Source organism: Rhinopithecus bieti, unplaced genomic scaffold, assembly GCF_001698545.2.
Source record: "Rhinopithecus bieti isolate Rb0 unplaced genomic scaffold, ASM169854v2 scaffold_16234, whole genome shotgun sequence".
In the NCBI taxonomy this organism is placed as follows: Eukaryota; Metazoa; Chordata; class Mammalia; order Primates; family Cercopithecidae; genus Rhinopithecus; species Rhinopithecus bieti.
In genome coordinates, this window is record NW_016808946.1 from 401413 (window position 1) to 421103 (window position 19691).

The window sequence follows — 19691 nt, forward strand, 5'->3', positions numbered from 1 at the left end:
TTTTTTTTAGTAGAGACCGGGTTTCACCATATTGGCCAGGCTGGTCTTGAACTCCTGACCTTGTGATCCGTCCACCTTGGCCTACCAAAGTGCTGGGATTACAGGCGTGAGCCACCGCGCTCAGCTGACAGTTTTAATATACATACTAATGCTGGAAAACATTTTGGGAGGCAAAGAAGAACATTCACTGGTTCACTGGTCTTAGCAATAAATATAATAAAAAAGAAAAACATGGACAGGAAGGTAGTTGAAAGGCTCTAGGCAAAATGGTCTGGGTTTATTTTTTTCTGTGATAATTTCAAATTATCCATCATTCACTGTAATAAGATACCATTTCAGTGGTGGAGTTGCATAGTCTTTTATTTTTCTAAAGATGACCATTCCATGTTTTATGTCTTCAGAGAAGATCTAAAAATCAAAGTTAACAACCCATTTGTCCCAACTCCAACTCTTCCTGGGAACAATTCCTCATTCTGTTACTCGATTTCTTCCTTTACCACCCACATACAATGTCTTACTGCTCACAGGATCAAAAGAAAACAAAACAAAACATTGAAACATCAGAGTTGTTTAAAACACTAGATTTCATTCAATGGTCCAATTGGACACTGCACATCAGAACTTATTTCTGTTTCAGCTCTAGTTCTTTGAGAAATACAATAATTCTTTTCACCAAAATATTAGCCTGACACAAGAATGTTGAAAAGTTAGCTGCCTTAGCATTACTGCTGCCTATAATCTCCAAAGATCTGAACACCTAGAAGATTAAATGTAGCAAGAAGTGGAAGAGAAAGACAGTTTGTTAAGTCATTTAATAACTATAATTGCATAGAATTTACTCACTTTTCAAATATTTATTCTGAATGAATACCAAATTTGTAAAACAGAATATATCCTGTGGTGCTTAGAATGGTTGTTATGTGGTGAGTTAGCTTTCCAAGTAAACTTTATCTGCATTAACAGAGGGGAATGCACAATAATCCTATGACATAGGCCCTATTATCCCCATTGAATAGAAGAGGAGTCTCAAAAAGATTAATTCACAAAAGGTCACACAGCTATGACTATCAGTGTCCTGTTGGGCACTGCAAACTAGGCCACTTTTTTTTTTTTTTTTTTGAGACGGAGTCTCGCTCTGTCGCCCAGGCTGGAGTGCAGTGGCCGGATCTCAGCTCACTGCAAGCTCCACCTCCCAGGTTCACGCCATTCTCCTGCCTCAGCCTCCCGAGTAGCTGGGACCACAGGCGCCGGCCACCTCGCCCGGCTAGTTTTTTGTATTTTTTAATAGAGATGGGGTTTCACCATGTTAGCCAGGATGGTCTCAATGTCCTGACCTCGTGATCCGCCCGTCTCGGCCTCCCAAAGTGCTGGGATTACAGGCTTGAGCCACCGCGCCCGGCCTAAAGTAAGATAATTTTAAATTAAGTGCTGTTACTTACAAAATGAACACAATGTGATAATTGACACAATATTTCACTGACACTGGACTTACAGAAAGTTTAAGGAAAACCAAGATTAAGGATTCCAGATTCAGATGTCTCTTTATCTTTTTTTTAGACAGGGGTTTCACTTTGTCACCCAGGTTGGAGTACAGTGGCGTGATCTCAGTTCACTGCAACCTCTGCCTCCCAGGTTCACGTGATCCTCCCACCTCAGCCTCCTGAGTAGCTGGGACATCACAGGTGCATGCCATCATGTCTGGCTAATTTTTACAGTTTTTTTTAGAGACAGGGTTTCACCATGTTGGCCAGGCTGGTCTCAAATCCTGAGTTCAGGCGATTTGCCCACCTCTGCCTCCCAGAATTCTGGGATTACACGCGTGAGCCACTGTGCCAAGCCTTAGGTCCCTTTCAAATATATGATATTCCTAATTTTCCTGATCTACTATTGCAGGGGAGGGGAAGAATCTTCTTCCTCTTTTTTTTTTTTTTGAGACCGCGTCTCGGTCTGTCGCCCAGGCTGAAGTGCAGTGGCGCGATCTTGGCTCACCGAAACCTCTGCCTCCCAGGTTCAAGTGATTCTCCTGCCTCAGCCTCCCAAGTAGCTGAGACTACAGGAACCTGCCACTACGCCTGGCTAATTTTTGTATTTTTGTAGAGATGGGGGTTTCACTATGTTGGCCAGGCTGGTCTTGAGCTCCTGATCTTGTGATCCGCCCACCTCGGCCTCCCGAAGTGCTGGGATTACAGGCGTGAGCCACTGTCCCCGGCTGGTGGTGAGAATCTTCTATGGCTTAAAAAACAAACGTAGGCTGGGTGTGGTGGCTCAGGCCGGGCACAGTGGCTCACGCCTGTAATCATCCCAGCACTTTGGGAGGCTGAGGCAGGTGGATCACCTAAGGTCAGGAGTTCAAGACCAGTCTGACCAACACGGAGAAACCCCATTTCTACTAAAAATACAAAATTAGCTGGGCGTGGTGGCGCATGTCTGTAATCCCAGCTACTTGGGAGGCTGAGGCAGGAGAATCGCTTGAACCTGGGAGGCAGAAGTTGTGGTGAGCCGAGATCACGCCATTGCACTCCAGCCTGGGCAACAGAGTGAAACTCCATCTCAAAAAACAACACCACAACAACAGACGTAGCAATTCCATTCCTACGTATACACCCAAAATAATTGAAAACAGGTATTCAAACAAATATTTGTACACAAATGTTCATTGAAGCATTATTCACAATAGCCAAAAGAAGGAAACAACCCAAATCATCAACAGATACCGGATAAACAAAATATGATATCCATACAATGGAATATAATTTAGCCATAAAAAGGAATAAAGTACTTATACATGCTATAATGTTGATTAACCTTGAAGATATGATGATGTCTGGGTGTGCTCACTCACACCTGTAATCCCAGCACTTTGGGAGGCCGAGGCGGGTGGAACACCTGAGGTCAGTCGAAGACCAGCCTGGCCAACATGGTGAAACCCTGTCTCTACTAAAAGTACAAAAATTAGACAGGCGTGGTGGTGCACAACAGTAATCCCAGCTACTTGGGAGGCTGAGGAAGGAGAATCTCGAACCTGGGAGGCAGAGGTTGAGATTGCACCATTGCACTCCAGCCTGGACAATAAGAGTGAAACTGTCTCAAAAAAACAAACCAAAAAAAAAAAAAAAGAGAAAAGAAAATATTATGCTAAGGGAAAGAAGCCAGATACATAAAAAGGTCATGTATCATATGCTTCCATCTATATGAAATATCCAGAATAGGTAAATCCACAGAGACAGGGGGCAGATTAGTGGCTATTGTTAGCAGTCAGAGAAGGGAATGGGGAGTAACTGCCTAATAGGTATAGGGCCTCCTTTGGGCGTGATAAGAATGTTCTGGAACTAGAGAGCAGTGATGGTTGCACACCACTGTAAATGTTCTGCCAGTGAATGGTACACTTTAAAATGATGAATTTTATGATATATGAATTTCACCTCTTTTAAGTTCCAAATAAGGCATCATTGTAGTAGAGTTCTTGTAATCTGTCTGGTTGGCAAAGCACCTAGTATTTTACAGTACAGAAGAAGCTTTAAAAATGCTTTTAATTTGTATAAAGTGCAAAGAAAAAGAATACTGAGAAGCACATGAAAGAATATAAAATGGCCAGAGCCTAAGAAATAAGCTAATATACATGCATATGGACACATCTACATATTTGAGCATATGCAGAGACATGTAAATACTCAGGAGAGAAATTTGCTTTTCCTCATAACTTATTTTGTGTTTCTCCAAAACCTGAAGAGTAGATAACAGCTGACAGTTACCCGCCTCTGAGTGTGACAAGAGGTCACACACAGGGAGGGCCTCTAGCTGCCATTTCCTATTGCTTCCCTGGTGAAACAACGCAGGCGGCTGAGTCACTTTAGGAGACGCTCAACAGGGCTCCCATTGTTCCAACCTCAAAATTCTGAGATACAACGGGCCCCATTCATACAGACAGCTTACAGGCTGGGGATGGTCCCTTCGTGTGCAGTCAACGTTTTATTGGGACACTGAATTTTCAAAAACACTGACTTGCACAAATAATGTTAATTATTATTTTTTAAATGGTACAGAAATAAAATTCAACAGATACTAAACTGGGAGTCAGGACACCTGAGTCTTACCCTTAGCTCTCTGATGCAACTTTAAGCAAGTCGCGTGCTCTTTCTGGACCTCAGTTTCCTTGTTTGTAAAAACAAATGATTTCTAAGATCACTCAGAACTCTAAAATTCTATGAACACTTATGAAGTCTATTGAGCTTGCTTCACTGTTCACTCCAATGAGTGGGGTAAGTTATAAGCAGAAAAATATCATTACTTCACATCTTTGCATTCACCATCAACACTTAAAACGAACAGTCTTAATAAAACCAAGTCCACTTTCTGTTTTCTCTCTTAAACAGACAAATCACAACAGAGTCCAGTGAGTCCCTCTGTAGCAAGAAGTTCAGGATCACTCAAGCAAGTAACCCCACACAACGCACAATGATAAAGAGCATAAACACAAGCCATAAGTACATTTTATGTCGCTTTTTCTTAGATTATTGATGCATTTCCAGAATCTCTTCATTTCTTTGCAATAACTGAAAACCCCCAGAAGAAAGACGCCATTTACAGTAAGAATGTGATCAATGTTATAAGCTTCTGCACCATGTCATTTTTTTGTTTTTTCAACCTCAAAACTTGCCAGAGCAAGGATTTTGTCTCCAGAGCCTAAGAAAAAAGACACATAATAAACAAAAAGATTATTTCAAGTGCAGATACAATTCCTGGTAAAGTGGGAAAAAAATCTATCATATAGATATTAAAACAGAAAATATAATTAGACTCCATTATCAGTGTATTAACTCCTACATGTTCCTTCCCTCTGCATAAACAATCCAGCTACAAAAGAGGACTTATTAGTTATAAATCCTTATTCTAGCTGTGAAATATAATATGTAAAATTTAGTTTATTTTTTATTTTTTGAGATGGAGTTTCACTCTTGTCACCCAGGCTGGAGTGCAGTGGTATGATCTTGCCTCACTGCAACCTCCACCTCCTAGGTTCAAGCAGTTATTCTTGCTACAGCCTCCCGAGTAGCTAGGATTACAGGTGCAAGCCACCATGCCCAGCCAATTTTTGTATTTTCACCCTGCTGGCCAGGCTGGTCTCAAACTCCTGACCTCAGGTGATCCGCCCACCTCAGCCTCCCAAAGTGCTGGGATTACAGGCTTGAGCCACTGTGCTTGGCTATACAATTTTATTTTAAAAAATTTTTGTGAAAAAAAAAAGAAAAAACATTTTTCGGGGGGAGACAAGTCTTGCTCTGTCACCCAGGCTAGAGTGCAATGGCATGATATTGGCTCACTGCAGCCTCAAACGTCTGGGCTCAAGTGATCCTACTGCCTCAGCTTCTCAAGTAGGTAGAACTCTAGGTACCTAGCTATTTTTTTTTCTTTTTTTTATTTATTTATTTTTGGAAATGGTGTCTTGCTCTGCTGCCCAGGCTGGAGTGCAGTGGCACGATCTCAGCTCACTGTAACCTCCGCCTCCCGGGTTCAAGCAATTCTCCTGCCTCAGCCTCCCAAGTAGCTGGGATTACAGGCGTGTACCACCATGCCCTGCTAATTTTTGTATTTTTAGTAGAGACGGGGTTTCACCATGTTGGTAAGGCTGATCTTGAACTCCTGACCTCGTGATCCACCCACCTCGGCCTCCCAAAGTGCTGGGATTACAGGCGTGAGCCACCACACCCGGCCTCTTTTTAATTTTGAAGACAAAGGGTCTTACCATGTTGCCCAGGCTGGTCTAGAACTCCTGGCCTCAAGCATATAATTTTAGTTTACTGTTATAGTTACATCCACCTGACAAGTATTTTAAAAACATTAGGCAGAATTAATTTATTTTTAATATTGGGGAATAAAACTAATACAATGGATTTATAAAGAAAACAATTCTGGTTTCACTCTTAAACTCAAGAAAAGGTTATTATGTTATTTCAACCACACACTCCATCAGTCTGTATGTAATATATGACAGTAGTATACGACCAGCTTTCAGAAATATGAGGGCACTCACCAAGGTCTGTAGAGACTTTCTCAAACTGGCTGAGTATAGCACCTGCATTTGCTGACAAGAAGGCCTCATCATCTGCAGTCAGCTAAACAAAATGAAACAAAGTCCAGTTGAGTGGGTAAATGTTACAGGTGGTTCTAGAAACCAGGTAAGAATGTCTTAGGAGGCTGGGCACAGTGGCTCATGCCTGTAATCCCTGCACTTTGGGAGGCAGAGGCGGGTGGACCACCTGGGGTCAGGAGTTCGAGATCAGCCTGGCTAACATGATGAAAACCCGTTTCTATTAAAAATACAAAAAATTAGCTGGGCATGGTGGCGCGTGCCTGTAATCCCAGCTACTCAGGAGGCTGAGGCAATAGAATCGCTTGAACCTGGGAGGCAGAGGGTGCAGTGAGCAGAGATCGAGCCACTGCACTCAAGCCTGGGCAACAAGAGCAAAACTCCATCTCAAAAAAAAAAAAAAAAGGTTGAGTGTGGGCTGGGTGCAGTGGCTCACACCTGCAGTCCCAGAACTTTGGGAGGCCGATGTAATCCCAGCATTTTGGGAGGCTGAGACAGGTGGATCACCTGAGGTCAGGAGTTCAAGACCAGCCTGGCCAACATGGTGAAACCCCATCTCTACTAAAAATACAAAAATTAGCCGGGTGTGGTGGCGGGCACCTGTAATACAAGCTACTCAGGAGGCTGAGGCAGGAGAATTGCTTGAACCCGGGAGGTGGAGGTTTCAGTGAGCTGAGATTGCGCCACTGCACTCCAGCCTGGGCAACAAGAGCGAAACTCTGTCTCAGAGAGGGGAAAAAAAAAAAAAGTCTTAGGATCACAAACAACTAGACCACAGATCAAGATGTTCTGTACCAAATACTTTATACTTTTTCTTTATACCTAATATATTAAATACTGGTACCTTCTCTCCAAGTTTCCTGAGAGCTGTTAGTATCTCCACTTTCTGTTGAGTGTACAGGTCTCTTTCCAGCTTTCCTACCATCAGATCTCTATCCATCTAAAACGTATGAATGCAAGGCATATGTTACTTAAGTGAAAAACATTCCGTATACAATATATAGCTTTTCAGGCTGGGCGCCATGGCTCACGCCTGTAATCCCAGCACTTTGGGAGGCTGAGGCAGGCGGATCACGAGGTCAGGAGACTGAGACCATCCTGGCTAACACAGTGAAACCCCGTCTCTACTAAAATACAGAAAATTAGCTGGGCGTGGTGGCGGGCACCTGTAGTCCCAGGTACCGGGGAGGCTGAGGCAGCAGGAGAATGGTGTGAACTCAGGAAGTGGAGCTTGCAGTGGGCCGAGATCCCACCACTGCACTCCAGCCTGGGTGACAGAGCAAGACTCCACCTCAAAAAAAAAAAAAAAAAAAAATGAAATATATATATCGATTGTGTTGTGTGTGATATATATATATTATGATATAGTGCTATAGCTTTCAGACGTATTTTTTTTTTTTTTTTTTGTTTTGAGCGGAGTCTCCACTCTTCACCCAGGCTGGGAGTGGCAGTGCCGGATCTCAAGCTCATTGCAAGCTCCGCGTCCCTGGTTACGCATTTCTCCTGCCTCACCTCCCAAGTAGCTTGGACTTAACAGGGGCCCCGCCACCTCGCCTGGGTAGTGTTTTTGTTGTATTTTTGTGGAGGACGAGTTTCACCATCGTTAGCCAGGAGGTCTCGATCTCTGACCCACTCGTGATCCACCGTCTCGGCCTCCCAAAGTTGCTGGATTACAGCGTGAGCCACCGCGCCCTGCCCAGACATACTTCGTTAAAAAAAATAAATTCTCGGACCGGTTGCCGTGGTGTCTCACGCCTATAACCGCAATTTTGGAGGCCGAGGTCGGCAGATCACAAGGTCAAAGATTGAGATCATTCTGGCCAACATGGGAAACCTCATCTCTAGCTAAAGTAAAAAACTCCTGGGCGTAGTGGCGCTTCAACCTGTTGCCAGTTACTCGGGAGGCTGAGGCAGGAATTGCTTGAACCAGGGGCTGAGCTGGCAGTGAGCCAAGATCGTGCCACTGCACTCAGCCTGGCAACAGAGCAAGACTCCATCTCAGAAAAAAAAAAAAAAAAAAAAAGAAATCCTCAGCTGATTAATATTAATAAAGAACTACAGAAATAATCCAAGGCAAATAATGATAGAAATGTTAAATGCAGTTCTAGTAAATTATCTAGTAAAATATCACCACTTCCACCAGAAACACTAATAACATGTACTATACATTGGGTGTATTCAAAATACTTTTATGCATATTACTTCATTTAATCCTCATAACTACCATAAGACGTAGGAACTATCATCACCTTTTTACAGACAGAGAAACCGAGGCACAAAGGGGATGAATAAAATAATTTGTCCAGGCCGGGCGCAATGGCTCATGCCTGTAATCCCACCACTTTGGAAGGCTGAGGTGGGTGGATTGCTTGAGCTCAGGAGTTTGAGACCATCCTGGCCAACACGGTGAAACCCTGTCTCTATGAAAAATACAAAAATTAGTGGGTGTGGTGGTGTGTGCCTATGGGCCCAGCTACGTGAGAGGCTGTGATGGGAGACGCTTGAGTCCAGGAGACAGAGGCTGCAGTGAGCCAAGACTGCACTACTACACTGAGAATGGGTGACAAAGTAAGACCCTGCCTTAAAAAAAATAAAAAATGCCTTAAAAACACACACACACACACACAAAAGGCTAGGCACAGTGGCTCACATCTATAATTCCAACACTTTGGGAGGCTGAGGCAGGCAGATCACTTGAGGTCAGGAGTTCAAGACCAGCCTGGACAACATGTGAAACCCCATTTCTACTAAAAATACAAAAATTAGCTGGGCATGGTGGCGCACACCTGTAATCCCAGCTACTTGGGAGGTTGAGGCAGGAGACTCACTTGAGCCCAGAGGCAGAGGTTGTACTGAACCGAGATTGTGCCACTGCACTCTAGCCTGGGCAATAGAACAAGACCCCATCTCAAGAAAAAAACCAACAACAACAAAAAAAAAACCATAAAAAAACTTGTCACATACCTCAGTAGTGAAGCAGGGATTCAAATCCAGCCAGTCTGACCAAAATCCATGCACTGAATCACTATGCTACTGAATTGGCCATAGTTACAAATAACTTGGTAACTTTTTTTTTTTTGAGACAGAGTCTCTCTCTGTCACCCAGACTGGAGTGCAGTGGCGCAATCTCCACTCACTGCAAGCTCCACCTCCCGGGTTCACACCATTCTCCTGCCTCAGCCTCCTGAGTAGCTGGGACTACAGGCACCCGCCACCAGCCCGGCTAATTTTTTGTATTTTTAGTAGAGATGGGGTTTCACCGTGTTAGCCAGGATGGTCTCGATCTCCTGACCTCGTGATCCACCCACCTCGGCCTCCCAAAGTGCTGGGATTACAGGCGTGAGCCACCGTGCCCGGCCACTTGGTAACTCTTAATTACATCCAAGCCTATAAAGAGACTTCTGGAAGTATCAGATTTACAAAGATACTTGAAATTCTTAGATGAGATAGGCCACACATGCATACAAGCAATGCTGCTAATTAATTCTCAATGTGGTTTTAAGTTAGAGCTCCAGAAGTAAATGGTAAAACATTAAAGGTGGAGTCCAGGTAGAAGCGGTCAGTGGCAATTTAAACTGCCATATAGTGTTTAAAGCTCTACACTCATTATCAACTGTAATTGCTCAAAGTACTAATTTTGTCAGAAAATTGTTAGTTGAGGCTCTAAAATCACCTGGCCAATTTTTAAGCCATAGGGTATCATAATGAATTGGCTTAGGAAATGAAAAACACACAGCAACCAAATCAATTTAAAGAAATTTTACCTCTGCTAACCTTGTCCGAAGCTGACCTGGTTGTTTCTTTGCAAACAATCTGATGACCTCTGGGGTTTTAAAGGCCTGGCTGATAGCTGCCTGAATAGCCTAGAAACAGAAGAAGGCAAAAACTAACCAACACAGTCCAACAAATCAGGTATTGCAATAACTAACTGATGGATCTTTAATCTTTATCCAGGTTTACTGGTTCCTGTCATAGAAGCAATTACATAACTAAATCAAGATCTGGAAGGATATGTTGTTTATGCATAAGCAGACACTCATCTAGAAGTTACACCTTGGGAGGCCAAGGCAGGAGGATTGCTTGAGCCCATGAGTTTGAGACCAGCCTTGGAAATGTAGCAAGACCCCATCTCTAAAAAAAAATTAAAGGCTGGGTACAGTGGCTCACACTTGTAATCCCAGCACTTTGGGAGCCCAAGACAGGCAGATCACCTGAGGTTGGGAGTTCAAGACCAGCCTGACCAACATGGAGAAACTCCATCTCTACTAAAAATACAAAATCAGCCAGGCGTGGTGGCACATGCCTATAATCCCAGCTACTCAGGAGGCTGAGGAAGGAGAATCACTTGCACCCGGGAGGCAGAGGTTGTGGTGAGCCGAGATTGCACCATTGCACTCCAGCCTGGGCAACAAGAGTGAGAGTCCTCAAAAAAAAAAAAAAAGAAAAGAAAATAAATAACCAGGTGTGGTTGTGCATGCCTGTTGTCCCAGCTACCTGGGAGTCTGAGGGGTGAATAGCACCCCTGCACTCTAGCCTGGGTGATGCTGTCTCTAAAAAAAAAAAAAAGAAGTTACACCTAGAACATGCAAAACATAAAACATGGTATATTTTCTATCAGAAATATACTTACTTTAATTATTACTATTATTTTTTATTTAGAGATAGGGGTCTCACTATGTTGCCCAGGCTGGTCCTGAACTCCTGGGCTCAAAGCAGTCCTCCTGCATCATGCTTCAGCCTCTGGAATACCTGGGATTATAAGCAGGCACCACCACACCCAGCTTGAAATATATTTATAAAAAAGCTGGGTATGGTAGTTCATGCCCATAATCTTTGGGAGGCTGAGGCAGGAGGATCACTTGAGCCCTGAAGGACAAGGCTGTAGTGAGCCATGATTGTGTCACTGCACTCCAGCCTGGGTGACACAGAGAGACCCTCTCTCAAAAAAAAAAAAAAAAAAAAAAAAGAACCAGCAGGGCATGGTGGTTCCTAGCCTGTAATCATGCCTGCAATCCTAGCACTTTGGGAGGCTGAGGTGGGAGGATCATTTGAGGTCAGGAGTTCAAAACCCAGCCTGGCCAACATGATGAAACCCGGTCTCTAGTAAAAATACAAAAATTAGGTGGGTGTGGAGGCTGGCGCCTATAATCCCAGCTACTCTGGAGGCTGAGTGAGGAGAATCACTTGAACCTGGGAGGCAGACGTTGCAGTGAGCCGAGACTGCCCCACTGCACTCCAGCCTGGGCGACAGAGAAAGAATGCGTCTCCAACAAAACAAAACAAAACCAGAAAACAAAGTCCGTCCTCTGTCACCTCTATGTTATACTTACCAGCTGCATTCCACTTAGTTCATCTACCAAGGTCATATTTCCAGACATAATTTTCTTCAGTGAATCATTAAATTCACTTAGTTGCTCCAGAGTTTCCTTTTTGGTTTCTTCATATTCATCTGTATCAAGTTCCTCTCTGAAGTAGGTGAACATCATGATAGGGAAAAATACAGAGTTCCAAGTGAAAAATGCAATCTTAGTACTTGTACATTAGAGAAAGGCTGAAGGGAAATATCAAAATGCTAACGGTGAATGTGTTCACATAGCCGTAGTATGGGCATTTTCCTGCAATAGGGTGACTTTGATAAACATTTTTCTTTTACCAAAATGAAGCAAACTTAAGAAGCCACATAAGGCCAGGTGCTGGCTCACACCTATAATCCCAGCACTTTGGAAGGCTGAGGCGGGCGGATCACCTGAGGTCACGAGTTCGAGGCCAGCCTGGCCAACATGGTGAAACCCCACCTCTACTAAAAATACAAAAATTAGCTGGTGGGGGGTGGCGGCGCATTCCTGTAATCCCAGCTACTCGGAAGGGTGAGGCAGGAGAATCACTTGAACTAGGAGGCGGAAGTTGCAGTGATCTGAGATCTCGCCACTGCACTCCAGCCTGGGCAACACAGCAATAATTTGTTTCAAAAGAAAAAAAAAAAAAAGCCGCAACGAACTGTTGTGGTCCTTTGTGCCGGTAAGGCTGAAACTACATGCCAGAAATTCACGTAGTACCTTCTTGGCCTGACAGCAGGCAGGACCGATTTAAATACTAAAGATAAAGTAGGTGTTATTATTATTTTTTTTTTTTGAGACGGAGTCTCGCTCTGCCGCCCAGGCTGGAGTGCAGTGGCCGGATCTCAGCTCACTGCAAGCTCCGCCTCCCGGGTTTACGCCATTCTCCTGCCTCAGCCTCCCGAGTAGCTGGGACTACAGGCGCCCGCCACATCGCCCGGCTAGTTTTTTGTATTTTTTAGTAGAGACGGGGTTTCACCGTGTTAGCCAGGATGGTCTCGATCTCCTGACCTCGTGATCCGCCCGTCTCGCCCTCCCAAAGTGCTGGGATTACAGGCTTGAGCCACCGCGCCCGGCCAGTAGGTGTTATTTCTTTTGTTTTTTTTTTTTGAGACAGAGTCTCGCTGTGTCGCCCAGGCTGGAGTGCAGTGGCGTGATCTCAGCTCACTGCAAGCTCCGCCTCCCGGGTTCATGCCATTCTCCTGCCTCAGCCTCCCGAGTAGCCCGGACCACAGGCACCTGCCACCACGCCCGGCTAATTTTTTGTATCTTTAGTAGAGACGAGGTTTCACCGTGTTAGCCAGGATGGTCTCGATCTCCTGACCTCATGATCCACCTGCTTCAGCCTCCCAAAGTGCTGGGAGTACAGGCGTGAGCCACCGCGCCCGGCCGGCAGGTGTTATTTCTACTTCAAGGAGGTTAAGTATTTTGCTCAAGTTCACATGCACTTAGTAGTTAACTGAATGACTGTCATTTCCCAACTTTTATGACTCCAAAGCCTGCCATAATGAGTTTACTTCTCTAACAGACAGTGTGAAGAACACTACAGGGGAAATGCAGAATCACACATGGGCCTGCATCCATGGAGCTAGCTGCAGAAAAAAAGCCAGTTTCCAGTGTAGCAACATACAATTAAACTCTTACCTGCATTCCTCCAGATCTTGTAATTGCTGCATGAGTCTATCCAACTGTTCTTCTAAATTCTGCTTTAATTTGCTTGTCTCTGTCTTTCCTCTGGAAGCCATTTTAATCTCTATGTGAAACAATAAACCCACATACCATATGAAATTAACATACCAGTGCAAGCTTTTTACGTTTTATTTTTTGTAGAGACAGAGTCTGGCTATTTTGTCTAGGCTGGTCTCAAACTCCTGGCCTGAAGTGACCCTCCTCTAGGCATAAGCCACCACACCCAGTCGCCAGTGCAATTAAAAATAGGCAGCTGCAGCTGGGCGCTGGTGGCTCAGGCCTGTAATTCCAGCACTTTGGGAGGCCGAGGTGGGTGGATCATGAGGTCAGGAGATCGAGACCATCCTGGCTAACACGGTGAAAACCCGTCTCTACTAAAAAAACAAAAAAGGCTGGATGCAGTGGCTCACGCCTATAATCCCAGCACTTTTGGAGGCCGAGGCAGGTGGATCACCTGAGATCAGGACGTCAAGACCAGCCTGACCAACATGGTGAAACCCCATCTCTAAAGAAAAAAAAAAACTAGCTGGGCATGGTGGCACATGCCTGTAGTCCCAGCTGCTCGGGAGGCTGAGGCAGGAGAATCGTTTGAACCTGGGAAGCAGAGATTGCAGTGAGCAGAGATCGTGCCACTACACTCCAGCCTGGGTGACAGAATGAGACTACATCTCAGAAAAACAAAAAGGGCAGCTGGGTGTAGTGGCTCATGCATGTCTGTAGCCTCAGCACTTTGGGAGCCTGAGGTAGGAGTAGGAGGACTGCTTGAGCTCAGGAGTTCGTGACCAGCCTGGCCAGTATAGTGAGACTTCATCTCTACAAAGAATAGAAAATCTTAGCTAGGCATGGTGGCAGATGCCTTTAGTCCCAGCTCCTCAGGAGGCTTAGGTCTTAGGTGGGAGGATTGCTTGAGCCCAGGAATTTGAGGTTGCAGTAAGCCATGATCTTACCACTGTACTCTGGCCTGGTTGACAGAGCGAGACCCTGACTCAAAAAAAAAAAAAAAAAAAAGAAAGGTTATACTCTTTCTTAGCTACAGGTGTATGAAAGATAGTTATACAAAGAAAATCTTACTTTAGATATAAAAGTTTAAACTCATATAGTAATAACACCCCACAAAAATGCCTGAAAATCTTCTTTATGTGATTTGACACATTAATTCGAAGTCTTCATTACTGGTCTATCTTACTCTAAACAAATTTGATAAATGAAAATACAGATATATAAAGAAGTAGATTAAATGTGGCTTTGCTTTATAAAATGAATCACCATAGCCCAAAACACTCCTGATATTATCTTACTGGTCTTATGTATATTTACCTAATTACTTGTGAGCATGAACATCCTTTTTTTATTTTTAGTTTTTTTGAGACAGGGTCTCACTCTGTCGCCCAGGCTGGAACACAGTGGCACAATCACAGCTCACTATAGCCTCAACCTCTCGAGCTCAAGCCATCTTCCCACCTCTGCCTCCTGAGTAGATGGAACCACAGGTACACACCACCACACCTGGCTAATTTTTTTTTTTGTGGAGATGGGGTCTCCCTATGTTGCCCAAGCTGGTCTTGAACTGGACTCAAGGGATGCGCCCACCTCAGCCTCCCAAAATGCTGGGATTAGAGGTGTAGGTCCCCAAGCCCAGCTGATGAACATCTTTTAATATGAATTTCTTCTTTGGAAATGTGACCATCTTTCTGCTGGGTTATCTTTCTCTTACTGATTTATAACATGGATACGAAGCCTGTGGTTTTTTTGAGACAGGGTCTTGCTCTGTCACCCAGGCTGGAGTGCAGTGGCATGATCACGGCTCACTGCAGCTTTGACCTCCTAAGATCAAGCAATGACGCCTTTGTAATTGCAAATATTATTTCATCTCCTGACTAAATTTTATTTATTTTTTTGTCATGGCAAATTATTATTTTTTAATAGACAAATCTATCTTCTCCTTTAAAACTTCTTTGTTTTGTGTCCCATGAAGGTAGGCCCTAACCATCTCATGATTTCTACATCTTTATGTTCAAGACTTTTACAAATTTTTGTTTTCTAGCTGCAGAAAAAAGCCACCTGCAATTTTTTGTTACGCTTTGAAGTAGGGGTCTAACTTTCCTTTCAAAAACACCCTTTACTAATCAGTCTTTTATTTATTGATCCAGGGCAATTTGGTCTACAATAAAGGTGGTATATTGATTAATAAATGAAAGACTGACCAGTAAAGGGTGTTAGGGCAATTGGATAATCATTGATAATTTTCTGTTCCTAAGAAATCTAAGTCTAAGAAATATTTTTTTAGACTGAGTCTCACTCTGTTGCCCAGGCTGGAGTGTGGTGATGCGATTTCCACTCACTGCAACCTCCACATCCTGGGTTTAAGCAATTCTCCTGCCTCAGCCTCTCGAGTAGCTGGGACTACAGGTGCGTGCCAACACGTCCGGCTAATTTTTGTATTTCTAGTAGAAATGTGGTTTTGCCATATTGGCCAGGTCAGTCTCGAACTCCTGACCTCAAGTGATCCAGTCATCTCAGCCTCCCAAAGTGCTGGGATTATAGGCATGAGGCACTCCACCTGCCACCTGGTTCTTTTTTTTTTTTTTTTTTTGGATAGAGTATCACTCTCTTGCCTAGGCTGGAGTGCAGTGGTGCGATCTCAGCTAACTGTAACCTCCACATCCTGGGCTCAAGTGATTCTCCTGCCTCAGCCTCCTGAGTAGCTAGGATTACAGGTGTGCCACCACACCACCACACCTGCCTTTCTTTTTTTTTGGTAGTTTTAGTAGAGACAGGGTTTCACCATGTTGGCCGGGCTGGTCTCAAACTCCTGGCCTCACGTAATCTGCCTGCCTTGACCTCTCAAAGTGCTGGGATTACAGACATGAGCCACTGTGTCCAGACCTAAGGCAACACTTCTTGCTATTTACATTATTATGGCTTTATCACTGGTGTATCTTGATAACTGATAATGACTTGCCTTTATTGTTTTCTCCTCCCCAAAATTCTTGGCTATTCATGTGTACTTTGTCTTCTAGATGAATTTAAGAATCAGTTTGTCAAGTTTCATTAAATGTCCTATTGACTGGGGCCAGCCATGGTGTCCCACACCTGTAATTCCAGCACTTTGGGAGGCTGAGGCGGGCAGATCACTTGAGGCCAGGAGTTTCTGATCAGCCTGGCCAACGCGGTAAAACCCCATCTCTACAATAAATTAAAAAATTAGCTGGGCATGCTGGTGTGTGCTTGTAGTCCCAGCTACTCGGCAGGCTGAGGTGGGAGAATCATCTGAGCCTGGGAAGCAGAGGTTGCAGTGAGCTGAGACTGTGACACTGCACTCCAGCCTAGGTGACACAGCAAGACTCCTTTAACAGAAAACAAAAAACAAAAAAACCCCACAGAACTTTCCAGGCAACTTATTAAAGCATGTGTGTGTTTTTTTTTTTTTTGGGACGGAGTCTCGCTCTGTGTTGCCCAGGCTGGAGTCCAGTGGTGCCATCTCGGCTCACTGCAAGCTCCACCTCCTGGGTTCACACCATTCTCCTGCCTTAGCCTCCCGAGTAGCTGGCACTACAGGCACCCGCCACCATGCCTGGCTAATTTTTTGTATTTTTAGTAGAGATGGGGTTTCACCATGTTAGCCAGGATGGTTTCTATCTCCTGACCTCATGATCAGCCAGCCTCGGCCTCCCAAAGTGCTGGGATCACAGGCAGGAGCCACTGCACCTGGCATTAAAGCATGTTTTGTTTTCCTACACACAATGAAATCATTACCAGATGATTTGACATGTGTACTTCAATGGAGAGGATTCTTACAGTATATTCAAAATAAAATATAATGACAAAAAAATTACTACCTAATCCATTAAAATTGGCATAAGTCATCTATGATCATCAATGATATGCAAATATAAACAAACATTATACCCAGAAGTGTAATTTATTATAGCTACATTTCATGTATAATGGTTTAGTGCATTTTTCCTGGAAATTATTCATTTTAATTTTTCTTTTTTTTTTTTTTTTTGAGACGGAGTCTTGCTCTGTCACCCAGGCTGGAGTGCAGTGGCCGGATCTCAGCTCACTGCAAGCTCCGCCTCCCGGGTTTACGCCATTCTCCTGCCTCAGCCTCCCGAGTAGCTGGGACTACAGGCGCCCACCACCTCGCCCGGCTAGTTTTTTGTATTTTTTAGTAGAGACGGGGTTTCACGGTGTTAGCCAGGATGGTCTCCATCTCCTGACCTCGAGATCCGCCCGTCTCGGCCTCCCAAAGTGCTGGGATTACAGGCTTGAGCCACCGCGCCCGGCCTAATTTTTCTCTTAAGTCTGTGGAATTTTCCACTAAAAGTTGAGGCAGACCCAAGATGTAACTGACAATGTCTTTTCAGAGTTAGTTTCCTATAGTCTAACCACACTGGATGACTTGCTGTTTCAAAAATGTCATGCACTCTTTTGAGCCTGCATTTTTTTTTTCTACCTATGAAGCCCAGTTCATTCATTCTTCAGTCTAGTTCAAGTGTCACCTTCTCTACAAGGCCTTCCTTGATTTCCTCCCAATCACTAGGTTGTGAATTATTTGAGTAGGGATTTTACCTTTTCTTTTTTCTTTCTTTTTTTTTTTTGTTTTGAGATGGCATCTAACTCTGTCACCCAGGCTGGATTGCAGTGGTGCCATCTCGGCTCACTGCAGCCTCTGCCTCCTGGGTTCAAGCAATTCTCCTGCCTCGGTTTCCTGAGTAGCTGGGAATGCAGGTGCCCGCCACCACGCTCAGCTAATTTTTGTACTTTGTTTTCTTTTTTTTTTTTTTTGAGCAGAGTCTCGGCTCCTTCCGCTCGCCCGCAGGCCTGGTCATGTGCAGTTGGCCCGGATCTCAGTTTCACTGCTAAGCTCCGCGCTTCCGGGTTTACGCGCATTCTCCTGCCTCAGGCCTCGGCCGAGTAGCTGGATACAGGCCGACCAGCCACCCTCGCCCGGCTAGTTTTTTTGTATTGTTTGGAGTTAGAGACGGGGTTTCACGGTGTTAGCCGAAGGATGGGGTCTTCGAAGCTCCTGATCCTCGTGATCCGCCGTCTCCTGGCCTCCGCAATAGTGGGCTTTGGGCAAACCGCGCCCGGCCTAAAAATCTTTTTTTTTTCTAAATTTTTTTTGAGGCGTCGTTTCGCTCTGTCACTCAGGCTAGAGTGCAGTGACGTGATCTTGGCTCACTGCAACCTCTGCCTCCCGCGTTCAAGCGATTCTCCTGCCTCGGCCTCCCAAGTAGCTGGGATTATAGGTGCCCCCGACCATGCTCAGCTAATTTTTGTACAGACTAAACTCTGGAGAACTGAATATGAGTCTGATTCCTCTCTTAGATTTCTCAGTACCTAATACAGAATAGAACGTCGATAGTTTGGTCACGTATATAAAGGCTCAACATATTTTAAGGAGCTAAAACTATTCTGAATACATTTCAGTAAAAATGGGTGCATTTTAAAAGCCTTATGTGGTGCTACTTTGAGATTTATCCCCGAAAGATTAGCTGGTTGGCGCCACCTAGTAGTCACTAAAGGTGGTGCACTTTTACGAAACTACAGAAACCGCTCTCAGACACTGTCATCTGGAGTGGAGGGTACTCATTCATGCTCACCTGTCTCTTAGTACTCTGATCTCTGCACAGTGCTGACCGGTCTCAAATTGCACAAACCTCCAGTTCTTGACGTTCCGAGTGTCATAAACTTGAGGAAAGTGAAATTATTCATCAGGACTACAAAAGGCTCAAAGTTCAAACCACCTGGGGGTGGAGATGGCTGGAAAAAAGGAAACCATTAACAAGTAATTGTATTTGCTATATATAAACTTGCCCTAAGGCAATCCAGATAACTTCCACTTGAGCAGCCTGAGACATCAGGGGCGGGGGCAGTTTCTCCCTCGACTGCGTGTACCGCAGCCTTTCTGAGGTTTTTCCTAGCGAGGCCGAGAGGATCTTTGAGGAAAAACCCGCATCCGGATACGCCTTGAGGGAAGGCGTCAAACCCACAGGCATGGAAAAGGTAAGGACGGAGAGCACGCCTCTTCCTGGCTGAAAGTGAGGAGCGTTTGGCCCAGAACCAACCGGACTGGGTGAAGAAGCAGCTCTGGCCACCGCAGCAAATCCCACCCCACGCGGGAACTTGAAGTCCGACACGTAGGTCCCGCGGCGGCCGGGCTCCACCAGGCCCCGGTTGCCACCAGAGGTAGCCGTAAACCCACGGTCCCCAAAAATCCTTCCGGCCCTCCCTGACAAAAACTGGGACAACCTCCTTAGACCCCCGGGATCCCCCCTGTGCCGCTTGCCCGCCCGCCAGTCCCAGAGTTTACAGGGGCCCCGCCTACCTGAGGGCCCTGGCCTGGAGGACCGCGCTGGAGGAGCACTTCCGCCGGACGCACGCACTTCCGGCCCCCTGGAACCAATGAGAGTGCGACCGAGATGTTCCACTTGCTGGCGTCCGGGCCGCGGGTGATCTACGGTAGCACTCGGGCCGGCGGACAGTGAGGGCGCGGTAAGCTCCCCGCAAGGAGCCCCTGAGAAGCTGGTCCCTTTTTGTCCTAGATATAGATGCGTCCAAGATGGTGGAGT

At 45.1% G+C, this 19691-nt stretch overlaps 2 protein-coding genes across 4 annotated transcripts in view; one reads left to right on the plus strand and one right to left on the minus strand.

Annotated features, from left to right (window-relative positions):
- Positions 1 to 3512: 3512 nt before the first annotated feature.
- On the minus strand, positions 3513 to 19531 carry LZIC (leucine zipper and CTNNBIP1 domain containing). 2 transcript variants are annotated; one of them, XM_017888036.1, is made up of 8 exons: positions 19448 to 19529; positions 18723 to 18882; positions 13069 to 13177; positions 11419 to 11554; positions 9853 to 9951; positions 6933 to 7028; positions 6032 to 6113; positions 3513 to 4683 (listed from the first exon to the last, which is right to left on the minus strand). In XM_017888036.1, the coding sequence occupies exons 3-8, from the start codon at positions 13167 to 13169 to the stop codon at positions 4625 to 4627; spliced, it is 573 nt and encodes a 190-aa protein (XP_017743525.1). In that variant the 5' UTR covers positions 13170 to 13177; positions 18723 to 18882; positions 19448 to 19529; the 3' UTR covers positions 3513 to 4624. The 2 variants fall into 2 exon arrangements, with proteins under 2 accessions (XP_017743525.1, XP_017743526.1); XM_017888037.1 differs by lacking the exon at positions 6032 to 6113 and having other exon boundaries at positions 4582 to 4683; positions 19448 to 19531.
- The window catches only part of NMNAT1 (nicotinamide nucleotide adenylyltransferase 1), a 36602-nt gene continuing 35946 nt past the window's right edge, over positions 19036 to 19691 (plus strand). Inside the window, exon 1 of one of the 2 annotated variants that reach the window (XM_017888034.1) lies at positions 19036 to 19125. The gene's annotated coding sequence lies outside the window, so the exon portion shown is untranslated. Of the gene's footprint in view, positions 19126 to 19526; positions 19615 to 19691 lie in introns of those variants that run through there. The other variant, XM_017888033.1, reaches the window with a different exon arrangement.